The sequence below is a fragment of the Gobio gobio genome, assembly GCF_949357685.1.
Source record: "Gobio gobio genome assembly, chromosome: 9".
In the NCBI taxonomy this organism is placed as follows: Eukaryota; Metazoa; Chordata; class Actinopteri; order Cypriniformes; family Gobionidae; genus Gobio; species Gobio gobio.
In genome coordinates, this window is record NC_137115.1 from 33,463,779 (window position 1) to 33,482,439 (window position 18,661).

The following is an 18,661-nucleotide window of genomic DNA, read 5'->3' on the forward strand; positions in this document are numbered from 1 at the left end:
ATTTATAATGGTGCACATATGGGGTCTCTGAACTGTGGTGGGAATAACTAGTAAAACTTTAACTTTCTCCAGTTCACTTTCTCTCTGAAGCTGTCTGTGTGTGTCAGTGTGTACATGTTTGAGTGCTCAGAACTGGGATATAATTCGGCCCAAATACAGCAGACTGTTTCAGAAAAGACATACTGTACCATTACAGTGACTAAGGGCATTTGGTTTAATAGTAATTTAAAGAATTTATATTTTACATTTTCTACATTATTATTCACATATTTTTAGCATTTTATTGAATTGTTTTGTTTTATTATGATTTTGTTACATTTCACTGTTATGGCTTTACATTTATTTTTACAGTAGGATTTAGTTTTTATTTAATTTTTTTTTTTTTTAAATCAATCAACACAATAAATCTAAGTAAAATGTGTTTAGAATATTTTACTTTGATTGCAGCTGGTTTTCATTTGTATTATATTTGGAGTTTCTTATTTGTAGATCATCTCTACACTGCAGTGTTGTTTGTGTCACCAGAACGTTCAGAGACTTTGTGTGTTTGTGTGTTGTGTATGATTTGAGGACACAAATGTGCATAATGACGTGTATTAGAATGTAAATATGGTTTATGTGGACACTTCATGTGAATGTCCTTATAAAACAGGGAAACCCAACGTGTGTGTGTGTGTGTGTTATGTGTGTATATATGATTTGAGGAAACAAATGTGTATAATGACGTGCATTACAATGTAAATATGGTTTATGTGGACACTTCATGTGAATGTCCTTATAAAACAGGGAAACCGTGTGTGTGTGTGTGTGTGTGTGTGTGTGTGTGTGTGTGTGTGTGTGTGTGTGTGTTACACCCCTGATGTTTATTGGCTGATAGTTTGTGGGTGAGTCTGTGATGTGTCTAGTACTAGGTCACATGTAACGAGTACACAGTCTAAAGTTAAAACCAAGCAGATAAACTGCAATACACACTCATTCTGACATCTAAATCATTTCTTTCTCCACTATGTCTTTGGAATTTTTTGTTTTTGTTTTTTTTTGACACATTTGGCCACATTAAATATGGCTCCTAATTAAATTCTATTATTAAATGGCCTAGTTAACCCCAGCTGGTAGATATTATAACACTATCTGGCTCTAAAAAGCATCTGTTTCTATTGAAGTCCATTCAAAATATTAAAATTTTAAATACATTTTATAATATAGTAGGTATCATTTAATTATAACATCCATTGTAATGTATTTCCTTATGTATTTTTCACAGTTTCTGTAAGTTTGTGCTAACTTTGTGTAATGTTTCAGGTCTGCAGCCAGCAGATGGCAGTCTAACCTTAAACTCTCATGAATGGATGTCTTGCCATCAGAATAAAGGTACCTACTTAACCATATTTTGGGGACAAATTTGTACCCAGAAGCAGTGTTGGGGAAAGTGACTTTTAAAAGTAATACAGTATAATATTGTTTAGTCCCTAAAAAGTAAATAATTGCTTTACTTTTTATGGAAAGTAATGTGCTATGTTACTTTTGTATTTCTTTTTCTCATCTGGGCTGGGCTTGTTTGTTTTTTAATAACAACCAAGAAAGTTATATTCTTGGCAAATATGAATGTCCTTAAATACTAAAAATTTAATTAATAAGTCTCAGGCTGAAGGAAATGCAAATTCACACCTGTACAATTGAGGACGCAGCTCAAACAAACCTTTCAGCTGTGCTGCCATTCTGAAATGCATGAAACACGCATGCTATGTTTATCTAAAGTAATTTTTGATTTTTAGTATTGTTGAATTGGGTCATCGAATGTCAGCAGCAAAGACATTGCAAAGTGAATTAAGTGAGATTAAATGCATAAAGTAAATTATCAGGAATTTTTATTTTGAAGTGAACTAATCCTTTAATGGTAAAATAGTTTTTTTTATCAATTTTGAGGAATTCTGAATCTGTATTAGTGCAAGTAAGATGAGTACATTTATGCTCACATTTAGTCTAGAACTACAGCAATCATCATGTTCACACAGCGCACATGATGCCTCTCTCACCTTTACTCACGATTGATTTCTCTCAACATGGGGACAGGAGAGCTGTCAGTCAATAAATGGGAAAACAAAGTGACTTGTGTTACTTATTTGACAACTCTTGTAAACTCAAAAAAGAGTCTTTTGTAAATGTAAAAGTAATGCATTACTTTAATAGTTACTTGAAAAAGTAGTTTGATTACTTAACTGCCGTTACTTATAATGCGTTCCCCCAACACTACCCAGAAGTGAGCTAAACCTGACAAAAACATCCTTTTGGTGATCCTTTATCCTCATATGTAAAAACTTAGGTTAGAGTAATTTTCACTAGCTGCATATAAAAACAATAGAAGTTTATGTCCCTATTTAGAAAGCTGTATGTGTGTTAATGCAAGGAGAATGTTGTAAAGAAAGGGTCTCTATTTAAGTAAGAGATGTGTATATATATATATATTATAAGAACCGCATCCAGTAAGTAAAATGCAGTATATGTCAAATTATATATTTTGACATTAACATGCTTATTATACACTTATTAACATGCTTATTACTGCTTATTACTAGGATATTGGCTGTTTATTAGTACTTTATAAAGCGCATATTATTGCATGATCATATTCTACATCCCTTAATCCTCCCCAATACCTAAACTTAACAACCTTGCTAACTATTAATAAGGCAGTAATTAGGAGTGTTTTGGGGCAAAAGTCATAGTTAATAGTGAGAATTGGACCCAAATCTAAAGTGTGACCTTAAAATGATTTCTGAAGGATCATGTGACTGAAGACTGGAGTAATGATGCTGAAAATTCAGCTTTGCGTCACAGGAATAATGTTTTTAAATAAATTCAAATACAAAACCATTATTTAAAATTGTAATAATTAAAATATAGCTGCTTTTATTGTATTTTTGATCAAATAAATGCAGCCTTGGTGAGCATAAGAGACTTCTTTCAAAAACATTAAAACATCTGACCCCAAACATATCTCACTTACTGTATGTCACTCTGACACAGAAGGTCACAGTGTAATGATCTGTGTTTGCTTCTATGTGTTAGCATTCTATTACAACTGCCCACATGATGCTAACAAAGAAACAGTAAGCATTTGCATTTGTTTTGTTTATTGACACAGCTAAATCATAATAAAATACAACGCAGTGACTCATAACTACAAACATTCAAACATTATACTCTTGTAAAATATTTACACCTCAAAAGCTTTTGTTAACTTAGAATTAAATAGCATCTCTTCCATTCAAGTCAATGGCATTAAAAAAGGTGATCAATCATGTCGCTTTTAAAGTGCTTTATGTTTAATAGTAGCATTTGACCTAAATGTAACATGAGGATAGCAGACATTCCACCGCTGACACACTATGACAAACGGAAGGTGTGTGTGTGCGTGCACGCGCTCTTGTTTGGCCAGAGAGTGTTGTTTAAAGTTGTCGTCCATGTTTTATTTGTGATTTTTATGTTGTGAGACTGGCTTGTGCAACGTACATGATCAGAAAGTGTTGAAAGTTTAAGAGCTTTATGGATGAAGATTTGATGTTATAAAAGTTTAAATGGGAATATACAGTGGTCCCAAAAGGTATGTGGACACTTAAAGTGGCTATGGGTAAAAGTGGAAATACTTTCTCAAGTCCTAGTGCTGAGACGGCTAAGAGTTTTATTTCCCTGAAAGTGTAAACAGTGTGGGTCTGTGACGCTTGTAGGATTACTCTGTTGGTTTGAGCGGGCTGACACGTTGACGTTGACTTCAACCAATGATATGAATTGGGGTGGGTTTGTCCAGTGATTGGCTCATGGGGGGGATTGTTCCGGAAACTAGTTTACTGTAAAAAAAACTGTTAAAAACAGTTATTATTTTTGCATTTGGTGATGCTGGCATTAAAAATTTCAGAATTTCCTAGAATAAAATGACAAAATATCAAACCGAATAGTATCTGCAAGCAAATGCTTAGCTTTTCTGAGCATTTCTGATGCATTTTTATAATTTTAACCAATGTGGTGCTTACATTTAAACAACTTTATTCAAGGATTCAGATCCGTGCCCATTCAAATATGGGGCCTTAAGATGCAAAAGGTCAAGATTAACGTCACTGTAACATGACCAATAAACATCGACCATTACATGTCACATAGGTGATCAGGTTTGGGTCATGAGGGTGACAAAAAAAAAGATAAATATTTCCTTTTAAGTGATTTCTTTAACCATAAACATGTTCCACTATTGTTTGGTGACTAGAAAGCATCCAAATAAATTTTGTCATCAATTTAAATGGTTATTTTTGTTATTTAAGATCTTTCTTTTAAATAAACGCCAGCTGGTGTGATATTTTATCTAATACAGGGAAACTCTATTTAAGCATAGATTAAGTGTTCGAATACAGGATGTTTTCTCTTAAGACGCTCGCGTAGAAGCTCTGTTCGGCTTTAGTTGGCTCAGTCCAGGGCGATTTGTCTCAGCGGGACAAAGAAAGAGATGACAATCTATAGTGTGAGATTACTGTAAAGACACATCATTAGAGGAGGGCATAAAGTATAAAAAGTGTCATTTTAAGACTTTCTCTTGAATGTTATATATATTTAAAGCTGCAGTCCGTAACTTTTTGCGCTCTAGCGGTTAATAAACAGAACTGCATGCATCTTACGGAAGAACATTGCAGCCGGAGCTACTTCTCTCTATTTATGTCTATGGCGAGTCACGCACTGTGCTCCTCCGCAGCGGTTCCTACCAGACCGGTCTGAAATAGTCCCAATATAAACTCTTATTATAAGTGTACCATAATGATTCAGGGTAAGACAAAAACCCGGTTTGGAAAATGGATTCATGTTGTACATTCTCATGATATAATTTTTGTAAATCTTGAACACAAAAAAAGTTACAGACAGCAGCTTTAACAAGAGAATACAACAATATTCTCTTCCCTGAGGTCCACCAGTGTTTTCTGTTGTTTCCAATATTTTTACACCTCTCCATCAGAAACAGCCTCTTTGCAAAGTTGCACTACTTTAAGACATTCACTAGTAAACAGTCTGTGCTTAAATGTGGCACTCCAACTGTTCAGATCAGACTGAAATGATCAAGGATATTGTTAAAAAAACATTAACTCTTTTCTTGAGATCCTTCAGACATATATTTGCAGAGCAGTAGGTATTATAACCAGTCAGGAGCAGCACAAGGTTTGTCAAACATTCCCTTATTTTCGTTATCGTTAGTTCTTCTGTATGTTTTGGGGTGGTAGTGATTTATAGTTTCTTACATCCCCTGATTACTCCATAGGAATGGCCAGGCCAAGTTTCTGAACATTAGATAGATGTTTGAATGTAAATGTTGGTGATCATACAGTATGTTTGTGTTTTCGTCTAGATGACAGGAGAGTTTCAGAAGTACAGAACGAGTCATTTTTGCGGCTTAGTTTCAATACATGGTTTCTTTTTGGGAAGACATTTTGAGTTCTTAAACAGTATATTTACATATTGAACTCTTTTATTTCTAAAGCTCAAGAGAATTTGAATTCTCATGACAAGACCTCGGTAAATTGATTACTCCAATTGTTGAGTTTGTTGCCCGCTGGTGTCTGTTGTCTCCTGTGGTCACATTTTTGGAAATGTAGTGTTTGGGGTCAATCATAGTCTTATCCATAACTATGTGGACTTCTGGGATTGATTGGCGACTCTTGCCGTCCGCTTTGGATGTTCAGCTGGTAGAGACGGTGGCTGAGGTTCTGTACCTGGCAAGTGCCGAGAACGCATCCCACACGCATCAGCTGACCCTGCGGGCGACTGCGTGACCCTCTGAGGACATGCCGACGTTCCCGGAAATGTCCCTGAGCGCTGCTGTTTTGATTGGACGGTGTGTTGGCCTGTCTCGACGGGGGTCCTTTATGCAGGAGGGCCCTCCAGACCGCACGGCGCTCTCTTGCCCCGCCACTCGAAGCTATTGAAGGAATGGTGATGGTTTCCTTGGCAATACCTCCTCCTGTTTCTGGAAGCTTCCCAGGCTTACTTGGAAAACTCAATCTGGTGAAAGAAAGAGAAATAATTTGGTTGACCACCAGTGGAGCACATGCATGCACTGACCAAATGTAAATACATCATTCAGACATTCACATTAAAGTGATGGTCAAACTACGCCAACTTCTGTGTGAAATCCGAGGCTTGGCAGCATTAAGACCATTTTAGGTGGAGAATTTGAAGCCTATTATTAATCCAGTGTTTCTCTGGCTGTAGTCCAAATTATTTGTGGCATGCACTAATATTCCCTCACTCTAGGACACACACTGCTTCACGTGCTACTCTTCCCTGTCTTCCATCTGGCTCACAGAAGACATTCAGAGCATTCGTTTTTCTGTAATAATATTAGTCAAATATGAGAAATGAGAGGGTTTAAAAATCCATAGAGGATCGTTTCACATGATTGTCTGCACTGTCATGAATGAATTCTGTGGCAGTTTTGGGCACTATATTTGCTATGAATTACTTAAATAAATACTTAATTTATTCGTAAATGAACTTTAGTTCTTCGAGGTGAAGTTTATAATTTCTGTGTCATTGGCAGCCTAAATAAAAAATAAAAATACATTTTCCAAACATCTGCGGTTGTTCAGCCAGACAGGTTATCCCATTGGGACTGGCAGTTGTGGCAGACGCTCACGTCAGATTGCTCAAACTGAGCAATGTTTGAAAGCATCTCAGAGCCACAATGTTTTCCATTGTTTGGAACATCAGGGGCCTGTACCATGATGGTAGTTTAACAAACTCAGGGTTAGAGGATTAGTTTTGAGTTGACAAAACCAAACCAATCTATTCAGGCTTTGTTGGTCCCATGATGCTGATCATCAACTTTCTCTGTCAACTCAGCTAAACTCCTAAACTCAGGATCAAAGCCTGTGACATCAGCAGTGAACAGCCAATCACATGCTGTGGATCAGTCAAACTGAAATTCACTTCTCACGAGAGAAGCAGTGTGATTAACTTCACTCTTCTGCAGAATATGCATGATTGAAAAATATTAAGAATTTAAACAAATTTACACAGAAGAAAAGAGCTGTCGAGGACAACTTTAAGAAAAATCTTATACGTCAATGCAAGTAAAAGTTATGAAGTTAGTTTAGTTGATATATAGAGAGAATTGAACATTTATGCTCACATGTAATTTTTTATAGATTTAGTTATTGAATTTAAAGCTTATTTGTATGACCTTTTATATAGGCTATTTATTTTAATATTAACAAAATGCATATTAATGATTGATTTACTAAAATTATACATGTGTAATTGATTAAGGGTATAATAATTACATAAATTATTTTTAAATAATTCAAAATTATTAGTATTATAAATAAGCATTGTTAAAAGCCAGAGGCTTAAGTCTTTAATAGCCATTTGCTATGTAGTGACCTTTAATTTGGAGAAGAAAAAGGGGGAGTGACTTTATTGCATCAGATATGTGTCACTTTGCTCACAGCTGATTGGTCCAATTTCAGTTTGAGATCTCTTATCCAGAACATAACCTGCCCTGGAGCAGGTTAGCTGTGGAGGGTAAGTCAAGATGAACACCGCTAAAAGCCAAACCACTTTAATGGTACCTTAAACCCAGGATTGGCACAAACTAAGCTTAAAAATATCTGGCTAGCCAGCTAAACCGGCTTCATGGTATAGGCCCCAGGTCTTTGAGAATGGATTACTTGTCTCTGCTTATTTCTTTAACTATCACATAACTAATATAAGCCTTCAAATGTTTGGTTTGATAAGTGTCAAACAATAAGTTTAAATAAATAAATACAATTCGTATTACTCTTCCTAAAGTGTTCCAGTGAATTGCAGAACCCAAACAGCCAGCAGTGTTATCCTGTTCAAATTATCTGGATAGAACAAGGCCAAATAATTTCATTTAGATGTACCAGATCTTTGAAAAGTTCAAAGTAACCTTTGACTTGTGCTTCGTTTTTTCTTGCTCATAAATAAACTGGCAACAATACAGATCATGTCACCAAGTTTTACATGGCTGCCAAACTTGCAGATGAAGAAAATGATTTGAGATTTTTTTTTTAGGAAATGTTTGATGCAGGTTTCCTGAATGGTTTCAGTGTATATATACAACAATCAGGCCTAACATTATGACCACTGACAGGTGAAGTGAATATCACTGATTATCTCTTCATCACGGCACCTGTTAGTGGGTGGGATATATTAGGAAGCAAGTGAACATTGTCCTCAAAGTTGATGTGTTAGAAGCAGGAAAAATGGGCAAGCGTAAGGATTTGAGCGAGCTTGACAAGGGCCAAATTGTGATGGCTGGACGACTGGGTCAGAGCATCTCCAAAACTGCAGCTCTTGTGGGGTGTTCCTGGTCTGCAGTGGTCCAAGGAAGCAACAGTGGTGAACCGGACCATCAGAACTGGACCATGAAACAATAGAAGAAGGTGGCCTGGTTTGATGAATCACGTTTTTTTTTTTTTACATCAGGTGGATGGCCGGGTGCGGGTGCGGGTGCGTGTGCGTTGCTTACCTGGGGAACACATGGCACCAGGATGCACTATGGGAGGAAAGCAAGCCGGTGGAGGCAGTGTGATGCTTTGGGCAATGTTCTGCTGGGATACCTTGGGTCCTGCCATCCATGTGGATGTTACTTTGACACGTACCACCTACCTAAGCATTGTTGCAGACCATTTACACCCTTTCATGGAAACGGTATTCCCTGGTGGCTGTGGCCTCTTTCAGAAGGATAATGCGCCCCTGCCACAAAGCAGGAATGGTTTGAGGAGCACGCACAACAACGAGTGTGAGGTGTTGACTTGGCCTCCAAATTCCCCAGATCTAAATCCAATCGAGCATCTGTGGGATGTGCTGAAGAAACAAGTCTGGTCCACGGAGGCCCCACCTCGCAACTTACAGGACTTAAAGTATCTGCTGCTAACATCTTGGTGCCAGATATCACAGCACACCTTCAGGGGTCTAGTGGAGTCCATGCCTCGATGGGTCAGGGCTGTTTTGGCAACAATGTTATAATGTATATAAAATATAACATTTCTGATATTTATTATTTTCAAATTTTAATGCTGTTTAACAAAATGTAGTAAGCGTGGAACCTGAGTATGATTATGTTTGTGTAATTTCCAGTGGGTGTTATAGGCTGCGAGTCTGTTTAGGTTGTGCATTAGTGGGGGATATAGGGCAAAACTTTAGTCTTAAATTCTAATCCTAATCAGAATGTTTCTGAACAGGATTAGTCTGGACTGGCAGTAACATAACACATGCATGTACAAAATCACTTGTTTCGATCACTGTGCCTCTCACCAGTTTCCGGTCATAAGGAGCATTTAAATGGTTATAACATAAGTTCTGTAAACCTTTGTTTAGCTCTTGGTTTGAGGTCTATAATACTATACCTGTTAGATTTCTGTACACTATACAAATTTTTTAAAGAAATTAATACTTTAAAGAAATTAATACTTTTATTTAACAAGGTTTGCAGCACAACTGTTTGTTTATATATATAAATATATACTGAACAAAATTATGAACGCAACACTATTATTTTTGCCGCCATTTTTGTTGAGCTGAACTCAAAGATCGAAGACTTTGTCTATGTACACAAAAGGCGTATTTCTCTCAAATATTCTAGACAAATCTGTCTAAATCTGTGTTAGTGAGCACTTCTCCTCTGCCGAGATAATCCATCCACCTCACAGGTGTGGCATATCAAGATGCTGATTAGACAGCATGATTATTGCACAGGTGTGCCTTAGGCTGGCCACAATAAAAGGGGGGGGGGGGGGGGGGGGGGTGTATCTGGTGTATCAGTATCAGTCAGAAAACCAGTCAGTATCTGGTGTGACCAGCATTTGCCTCACACAGTGCAACACATCTCCTTCGCATAGAGTTGATCAGGTTGTTGATTGTGGCCTGTGGAATGTTGGTCCACTCCTCTTCAATGGTTGTGCGAAGTTGCTGGATATTGTCAGGAACTGGGACACGCTGTCGTTTACGCCGATCCAGAGCATCCCAAACATGCTCAATGGGTGACATCTGGTGAGTATGCTGGCCATGCGAGAACTGGGATGTTTTCAGCTTTCAGGAATTGTGTACAGATCCTTGCAACATGGGGCCTTGCATTATCATGCTGCAACATGAGGTGATGGTCTTGGGTGAATGGCACAACAATGAGCCTCAGGATCTCATCACGGTATCTCTGTGCATTCAAAATGCCATCAATGAAATACACCTGTGTTCGTTGTCCATACCATAAACCCACCGCCACCATGGGCCACTCAATCCATAACGTTGACATCAGCAAACCTCTCACCCACACAATGCCATACACGCTGTCTGCCATCTGCCCTGTACAGTGAAAACCGGTATTCATCCGTGAAGAGAACACCTCTCCAAAGTGGCCCACTCAAGTCGGTTACGATGACGAACTGCAGTCAGGTCGAGACCCCTATGAGGACGACGAGCATGCAGATGAGCTTCTCTGAGACGGTTTCTGACAGTTTGTGCTGAAATTCTTTGGCTCTGCAAACCGATTTTTGCAGCAGCTGTCCGGGTGGCTGGTCTCAGACGATCTTGGGAGGTGAAGATGTTGGATGTGGAGGTCCTGGGCTGGTGTGGTTACACGTGGTCTGCGGTTGTGAGCCCGGTTGGATGTACTGCCAAATTCTCTGAAACACCTTTGGAGACGGGTTACGGTAGAGAAATTAACATTCAATTCACGGGCAACAGCTCTGGTGGACATTCCTGCAGTCAGTATGCCAATTGCATGCTCCCTCAAAACTTGTGACATCTGCCTAAGGCACACCTGTGCAATAATCATGCTGTCTAATCAGCATCTTGATATGCCACACCTGTGAGGTGGATGGATTATCTCTGCAAAGGAGAAGTGCTCACTAACACAGATTTAGACAGATTTGTCAACAATATTTGAGAGAAATAGGCCTTTTGTGTACATAGAAGAAGTCTTAGATCTTGGAGGCAAATGGAGCAAAAACAAAAGTGTTGCGTTCATAATTTTGTTATATATATATATTATAGAGAGAGACTACTTTTAATTTGTAATAACATTTGATAACAACGTTTTTTTTTCTGTAATTTTATGCATTGAGCATAAGAGACTACTTTCAAAAGCATAAAAAAAATCCCCAATATTTTTAACGGTAGTGTAATACCATAATGAAATACTAGCAATTTATGTTAATATAATTTATATATAATTTATATTAACATACATAATTTATATATATTGTTAATACAGAGCTAATTTGGCCATCAATGTATAATGAATCTTTTAGGTGCCAGATGGTGTGGTTATCGAGTATCTACCAGCAGGGGCTAACTGGAAGATGTTGACTAGCTAAAGTTGGGTTAAATTTTATAATATATAATTGTAAAATAGATAATTTGTTGCAAGGTTTAAACTCTTCTACTGCATGAGCACCACTGCGGGCAGAGCCTGAATAGCTGGCATTACGTAGAGTGTTGGAGCAGTAAAGCGGGTCTGTTAGCAGAACCGGAGATGTGGGACTGCAGTGCCGGGGTTCGGGGTCAGAGCAGGTCTGTGTGTTTGCTGGACTCCCACTTGCTCCCTCATATAATTAAACGTGGGCCAATGTAGGAAATACTAAACGTTACTGGAGTTTCCAAAACAAACTCCTCATTTAGCATGCGCTGCACACACTGCTTTCAGTGCAACACACAACTACTTTCTGCCTCTTGTGAAGGTCACCATCAGACTAAATATACAGTAAATGGACAGATATATTGATGTCTTTCGGTCGGTATGTTAGTCGTTCTGTCTATCATTCTTACCTTTCTGTCTATCAATTTATCTGTCTGTTGTTCTGGCTATCATTCTATCGGTCTATCTGTCTCTTTTTATTTCTGTTCTTCTCAAATCTACATTTTTAAATTTGAAAATTTAAATTCTGCATTCCTGTTTGATGGTACAATTCAAATTTAGGAATTCAAAAGCATTCTCAATTCAATACTGAATGGCGCACAACCCTGCTGGTGGCAACGTTTGCTTTTCCATGCACTTTGTAATTCGTTTCCTTTGCATTATCGTGATGAAATTCAGCTTCTTATCTTAATTTGTTTAACATCCTTTCTTGCAGTTGCACATGATTAGATAAAATCCTCTGCTGCATCATAAAAATCTTCTGAATTGAAATCGATCCGGAGAGCAGCAGCCCTGTACGGTTACTCAATCACCCTGTATAGCATAAGCCCTTCTAAGCCTCTGCCCAAAGCTAAAGTCCTCCTGTTTCACTGCTCCATTCATACACTTCAGTCTCAGGTGCTATACACACACACACACACACACACACACACACACACACACACACACACACACACACACACACACACACACACACACACACACACACACACACACACACACACACACACACACAGAGGTCTGTGAATATGGAAGACAGCTGGGTGAAGTGTCTCTTGGATTATAGAGGAGAGAAGGAGGAAGAAGAGGAGACGTATTTTGGTGTCTTATTCTGCTTTGTGAAAAACTAGGAGAAGGAAGTCTTGAGGTTGAGGGAGAGCGAAAGAGATTGTTGAGAAAAGTTCCCACATTAGTGCCTCGCATGGGGCCTGTACAAATATCCATCTTAATCTAACAAACTGTTAAGAATGATGTTGCAATCCACTCGCTAAGAGGCACATTTTTAAAAACAGAGCTAGAGGGGCTAATTTGGCGGAAAACTGCTTAAATCCACCTTACATAAATTCATTATGTCCTTGTGTGAGTGTGTGACTAAAAGAGGATTTAATTTCCAGTTGAACATTAAAGCCCCTAAATCACGGTTTGTTTGTGACCTCGCACGGACTGTTTGACCTTTTCTCACATTAGGCACACACTGCGTGTTCACATTTATTCTGTAAGCTTGTTTCGCTTTTGAAGGCCACAGTGGAGGAAACTGCCTCATCCCACCAAGAGGGGGCGCCACTGACATTGTTCAATCAGGCTTTGAGATGGCAAGTGGCTTCATTACAAAACCCCCAAACCAGCAGGTGAAATGACCCCCAAAAAGTATTTGCAAACTAAGCGATACCAATACAATCTAAAACCAAGTAACACAAATATGGTTGAGCTTTTTGGAAATCTAAACATTTTAGCAAGTACTTTTACATGACTTTGTTGTAGTGTTTTTTTTTTAGTGGATGTAAAAAGCCAGTGTCCAAATACTCCATGTATTTCTTCTATTATTATATCTGCTGTTTTATCGTTTAAAACCTAACCAACTCCATTTTGTGAAATGTTTTGTTTTGGAAAGCGGGCTCTTTAAAATGAATGCCACATGATGCTTTAACATAATGCGATTTAATGTAAAACTTGAGGAGGTATGTGGATTGTGTTGAAGGATCTTAGTCAGAGTTAGAAATAACCCGACCCATATCGTGACTGGGCAGTCACGATGGAGAAATCTGAGAAACTACGTTACAGGTAGCACGTCTCTCTCTTAAGCTCTCTGTGCCAAATGCAGTCAGTCAAGTGACACATACTATCTCATGGGGAACTACAGGTCACACACATGTGGCAAGCCATTCTAACATCTATTATTTAAAACGAACTATTGTTTAAAGATGACTTCAAACTAACATTTTCTCTAGTACCCATTCTTTAGATACTCAATGTGAGTTATTCACATGATCTTATTCATACTCGTACCTACCTAATTTACTAATCACTATCTCAATAGCATATAAATATGTATAATAGTATGTATTCACCTTTTTACTTACTGTATGAGACACTAGTATATGACAATTGTACATTTTGAAATAGGCCCAGTAACAAGTTGCTTTCTATATTTTTTTTAATAGTAGTGAAATTGAAGAAGAAAAAAAGTATTACTAATAAATATGCTCTATCTACTAACAATATATACTCAACTAGATACAAGATTCAAGCAATTAATGTTAAAGTGGCTTGCCATGAATATACATACTTAAACTTTAACTTTAGTGATCTGTGTAATGTCTATATTGTCTATAGCCTATAAGATTACTGGTAACAGTGAAGTGAATTCTTTTGTTATCATAAGTTAATGTGAACTAATGAGCAATTTGTTTATTTGTATCTAATTATAGGCTAGATCGTTTAATAATTTACTAATACATGTTTAAAATCAAAACTTGTGTCTGTTAACCTGAACAATTGTGTTTTATTAAAGATTAAATGATATATGTAATGCGATCGTAAGCGAATAATTCGCACGAGTTCTACACGAACCTTTCCAAACCTCGCGAAAAAATGATATTAAACACCCAGGATATGAAGTATAATATTAACAGCATGCTCGATTGATCATGATAATGACGGCATCACAGGTGACCGGGCGGCGCCGGTGTCCTGCGCGTATCTCACCTGTTGCGCAGCGGCAGCGCGAGTGTTTGCAGAGGCAGCAGAAACACACACACGAGCAGCAGTGATTTCATGATGGGAGCGAGTTGTCCTCTAGTCCGACTCAATGAAGTATAGAGCTCTGAAAGAGAGAGACGCGCAGCTGTGGAGGAGAACAGACGAGACGGTCATTTAGGCTACCTGCATTCGTCAGAGCAGTAAAGTTATCTATTTAATGAAAAGTTACGTTTAAAGAGACAAGACGCCTAACTCCCTACTTTAAAAGAGACACTATGAATGGGATAGCGATGTATCCCGTTCATTTCTCGCGTGTAAGACTGTTGAGATCGCGTCCTGTGAGTGAAGGACTTTGATTTATGTGGCTGGAGAAACTCTCAGTACTGACTCAGAGAAAGTCAGTCTCTCGTGGATGGAGCAGATTCTTAAATACTGAGAGGGAGGAGACACTGGAGAACTGACACTCCACACGCTGCAGTTCAGCCGTAGTTATCATTATTATGAATTAATATTCTCCATTTAGAGCCATCAATCCGTAACTGTAATGGACTGTGTTTTCTATTAATATTTCTGAGAACACATGCCGCTGTTTGTCATGCTTTGTTTGAACACATCCTTGTGTTTTGTCATTCCAAAATAACTGGGGGTGTGGCCAATATGCTAATATTAATTTAATATGTATAACGGTATTGATAGTGTATTTTTCATTTACAACACGTGTATAAGACTAGCCTACACTTTCATAATTTGATAGCTTTTAAAGCTTTATATTTATATAGTTATTTTAACAGTGTTACTTTATATTTATTTAAATCTTAAAACTGGTCATTAAATAAAATGCTGAATAAAATTATTCTAAATAGTTTATAAATGTACAACCTTTTAATATATTAAAATGTTATACTTATATTTATTAATATAAGTACAATATATTATCATTTATATATTTATATATATATATATATATATATATATATATATATATATATATATATATATATATATATATATATATATATATATATATATATATATATATATATATATATATATAAACATTTATTTATTTTTATTTAAGGAAGGATTTGACTCTCAAAACATGTTTTTAATTGCCCTTTCTCTCGCTCTCTCTCTCGCAAGTTTTATGTATAGGAACATAAGGCCCTTTATAGGAACACTAGTTCTTGAGGGAAACAGTGTTTCTAAATTAAGTGTTTAGCTTTTAAGCCTTTACTGTGTCATGATATAAAAATATAATTGTGCTGTCAGGTGTGACATAGTGGCTTATTTTAAAGGTCAGAGACAAAATACGAAGTGTGTGTTTGGTTTAATCGAGCTCACTGTGTCCTGTGCACTTTTAAAGAGGATTTTAGAGAGCATTAACAACAGTTCGGTTAATGTTAATGAGAGTCAGTCACAGACTGTGTGTGTGAGAGCGAGAGAGATTTATTGATGCTAGTGTGTTTTGGGGTCTTTGTTGTTGATCTTATAGATTTGTTGTTTAAGGTAATTTTATAAACTTTGACCTTTTAGTTTTTTTTTTTTTAAGCAGTGCAGTTGTCTAAATTGGAAATCAGCTCTAAACTAGTGGGTTTTTTTTTTGGCGTGATTGTGTTTTTATAATGCACTGTTATAAAGGTCAGGTTTGTTTTTGTGTCAGTGTGTTAAGAGGCACACAAGTCTGTGTGTTTAAGAGCTTAGGATGTTTATTACATCTCAGTCTTATAAATGATGTCATAAACTTTGGGAGTCTCATTATTTGGAAAAGTTATTTTATCAGTTTAATTTACTAAATAGATTAATTATATTTGTTCTGTTGATCAAAAAGGGAAATTGTTATTTTCATTTCAAACAAACTATACACTCTTAGCATTAGCCCTAATACGGGTTCTGTTTCTACAGTGTGTGTGTGTGTGTGTGTGTGTGTGTGTGTGTGTGTGTGTGTTCTGCGTCATGGGTCAGACAGCAACAGGATACATTTGCATTCATGCGTCAGTTGGCTCAGACAGAGCAGCCTGCTTGTGTGTGTGTAAGTGTATATTTGTGTGTGTATCCAAGTGTCTTTTTTCTCTTCATTATTGATTGAAATATCATCCACTATTATAATAAGAAACTCATCACAGTATTACTATAATCCTATTAAATATATTGTAAAATTCAAGTGGTATATTGTGCTATAATTAAATTCAGTTGAGAGCTTAATTCATCTCAGTGAAAGTTTTCCATTTTCACCGCAGATACAAGTTAAAAAATTTTTTTTTTTTCTAATGCAGACACACAAGCCCTATGTTTTTGAAACTTATTAGACATGTTAGATTAACTTAATCTATTATATAATTGTGACAACCAGGGAGCAACTTCAGTTTCGTCTGCAGCAGTAAAGACAAGTAAACACTCAAAAAGGGATTTTTGCCACTAAATTGAGCAACACAATTTTTGGAACATTTTGTCACAACATAGGCTAATTGTGTTCAATCCACCTAACGTATATAAAGTGCCCTTATTATGCTATTTTAAAGGCTCCTACAACAGGTTTACATGCGTCAAAGGTTAAAAAACACTTTCATTTTCTCATAATATACATTGCACATCACCACATTTTTCAATGAATCTCAAACAGCTCGATGGATTATTCAGTCTCTCTAAATTACGAAACATTACCTCCATCCGGAGGCTTCCTAAAGCTCAGTGATTGCACACACTGTAAAGACGATGATGATAATGATGATGTCGATTTTACCATATCAATCTGAGCGCAAGTCCGATGATGAAGCATTGGAAGAAATAGTTATTCAACCTGAACCTCCATCACAAGTACGACTTGAGCAGGACGTTTCTCAGTGACACGCTACTCAGTTTGAGGTACATTATGAGATGTTTCAACTGTAATTCCTCACCATCAGCATTAACAAGTGTATGTCCATCAATAAACCCATGTGTATATTTCTAATTTATTGCGGTGCACATGCGGCAACTGTATCAATAACAGTGCATATGTTAGCCCAGCACTAACGTAAATGACTGATGTAACATTAATGTTTGTAAAACAAATCTGGCTCCATCCTTTATCATTACTCAAAGTAGTAAGAACAACAGACAATCTGCATTAATAGACACCGTTTTAGGTAATAGTGGCCCACAGCTGATTCACAGTAGTATTTCAGGAAGACCAGAGTTAGCTGGTTAGCCGGAAATGGTCACAATATAAAACACAAAACTGTTTTGAAACTGATTTGAGAAGCAGTCGTCAATAAAATGACGTTTGAGGGCGGGTCAAGTTGTTCCTGGGCGGACATGACAACCTACAACACTGGGCATTATGCAAATTTATTTTCTAGTGACGTAGAACCGTCACACACTGGGATTCAAAATACAAATGACTCCTATTCAGAGTCGATTCTTTCTTTTGGGTGAAAATATTATTATTTATCGTGAATTTATATTCACAAACCGCTATATTACACACTGCATGAAAGGGAATATTCGAAAAACCATAATAGGTGAACTTTAAAACTGAAGGTTACTAACCCATTTGTGTTGGGACTACAATTTAATTAAGTTGATAGAACAATATATATTTTTTTAATATTCAGATTTTCTAAAAATATTGCCACATTTGATCAATCTCACCCATTCAACCCCATTACCAAAGTTATTGTAAGAAAAAAGTATCGAACAGTTTTTTTCCCCCCCTTCAATTTGAAGGAAATGGAAATGTATCAATAACAATAAATCAATATTTGGTCAAGAATGGGATGTCATTTATAGTTCCTGTGCATGTAAAGGCAGGCGTCCCAAAACTGTTTCCAATATAGTGTATATTGTTAAAAGCACTATTAAAAATAAATTGTGAAATGGGAACCCTCTTAACATTTGTATTGTTTTTATATATTTACTTTTATTTTTTTATTTAATTTCTGTTCATTGCTAGAAAAAATAAAAGCATGAATCCGGTTTTGAAGCTGCTTTTTAGACGGTGCCTAATTTTGGTTGCAAACCTCACATAAAATGAATAGAAAGATACAACTGCTCAAACAATATTAAGTTTGATCTCCTGAAATAGATAATTTTTTTTAAAGAGTTGCAGGGTCCTATTTTGTACTATATTTATGCAAAGTACCTCTGAATCAACACAATTTTAAACCTAGTGGCTAAAAGTGGTCTGGCCCAGGAAAATTGACATCCTCACCCTTTACTCAAATATAATTTTAAAAATGAGTTAAAGATTTTGTAAGAATATTGCGTAGTTGTTGCGCTTGGAGTACA

The 18,661-nt window shown here is 36.8% G+C and overlaps 1 protein-coding gene across 1 annotated transcript; it reads right to left on the reverse strand.

Moving 5' to 3' along the window:
- Positions 1–5,630: 5,630 nt before the first annotated feature.
- Positions 5,631–14,784, reverse strand: adm2b (adrenomedullin 2b). Its single transcript, XM_079825940.1, has 3 exons — positions 14,656–14,784; positions 14,402–14,540; positions 5,631–6,039 (listed from the first exon to the last, which is right to left on the reverse strand). Exons 2-3 carry the CDS (start codon positions 14,470–14,472, stop codon positions 5,655–5,657), a joined length of 456 nt encoding a protein of 151 aa, XP_079682066.1. The 5' UTR covers positions 14,473–14,540; positions 14,656–14,784; the 3' UTR covers positions 5,631–5,654.
- Positions 14,785–18,661: the final 3,877 nt, after the last annotated feature.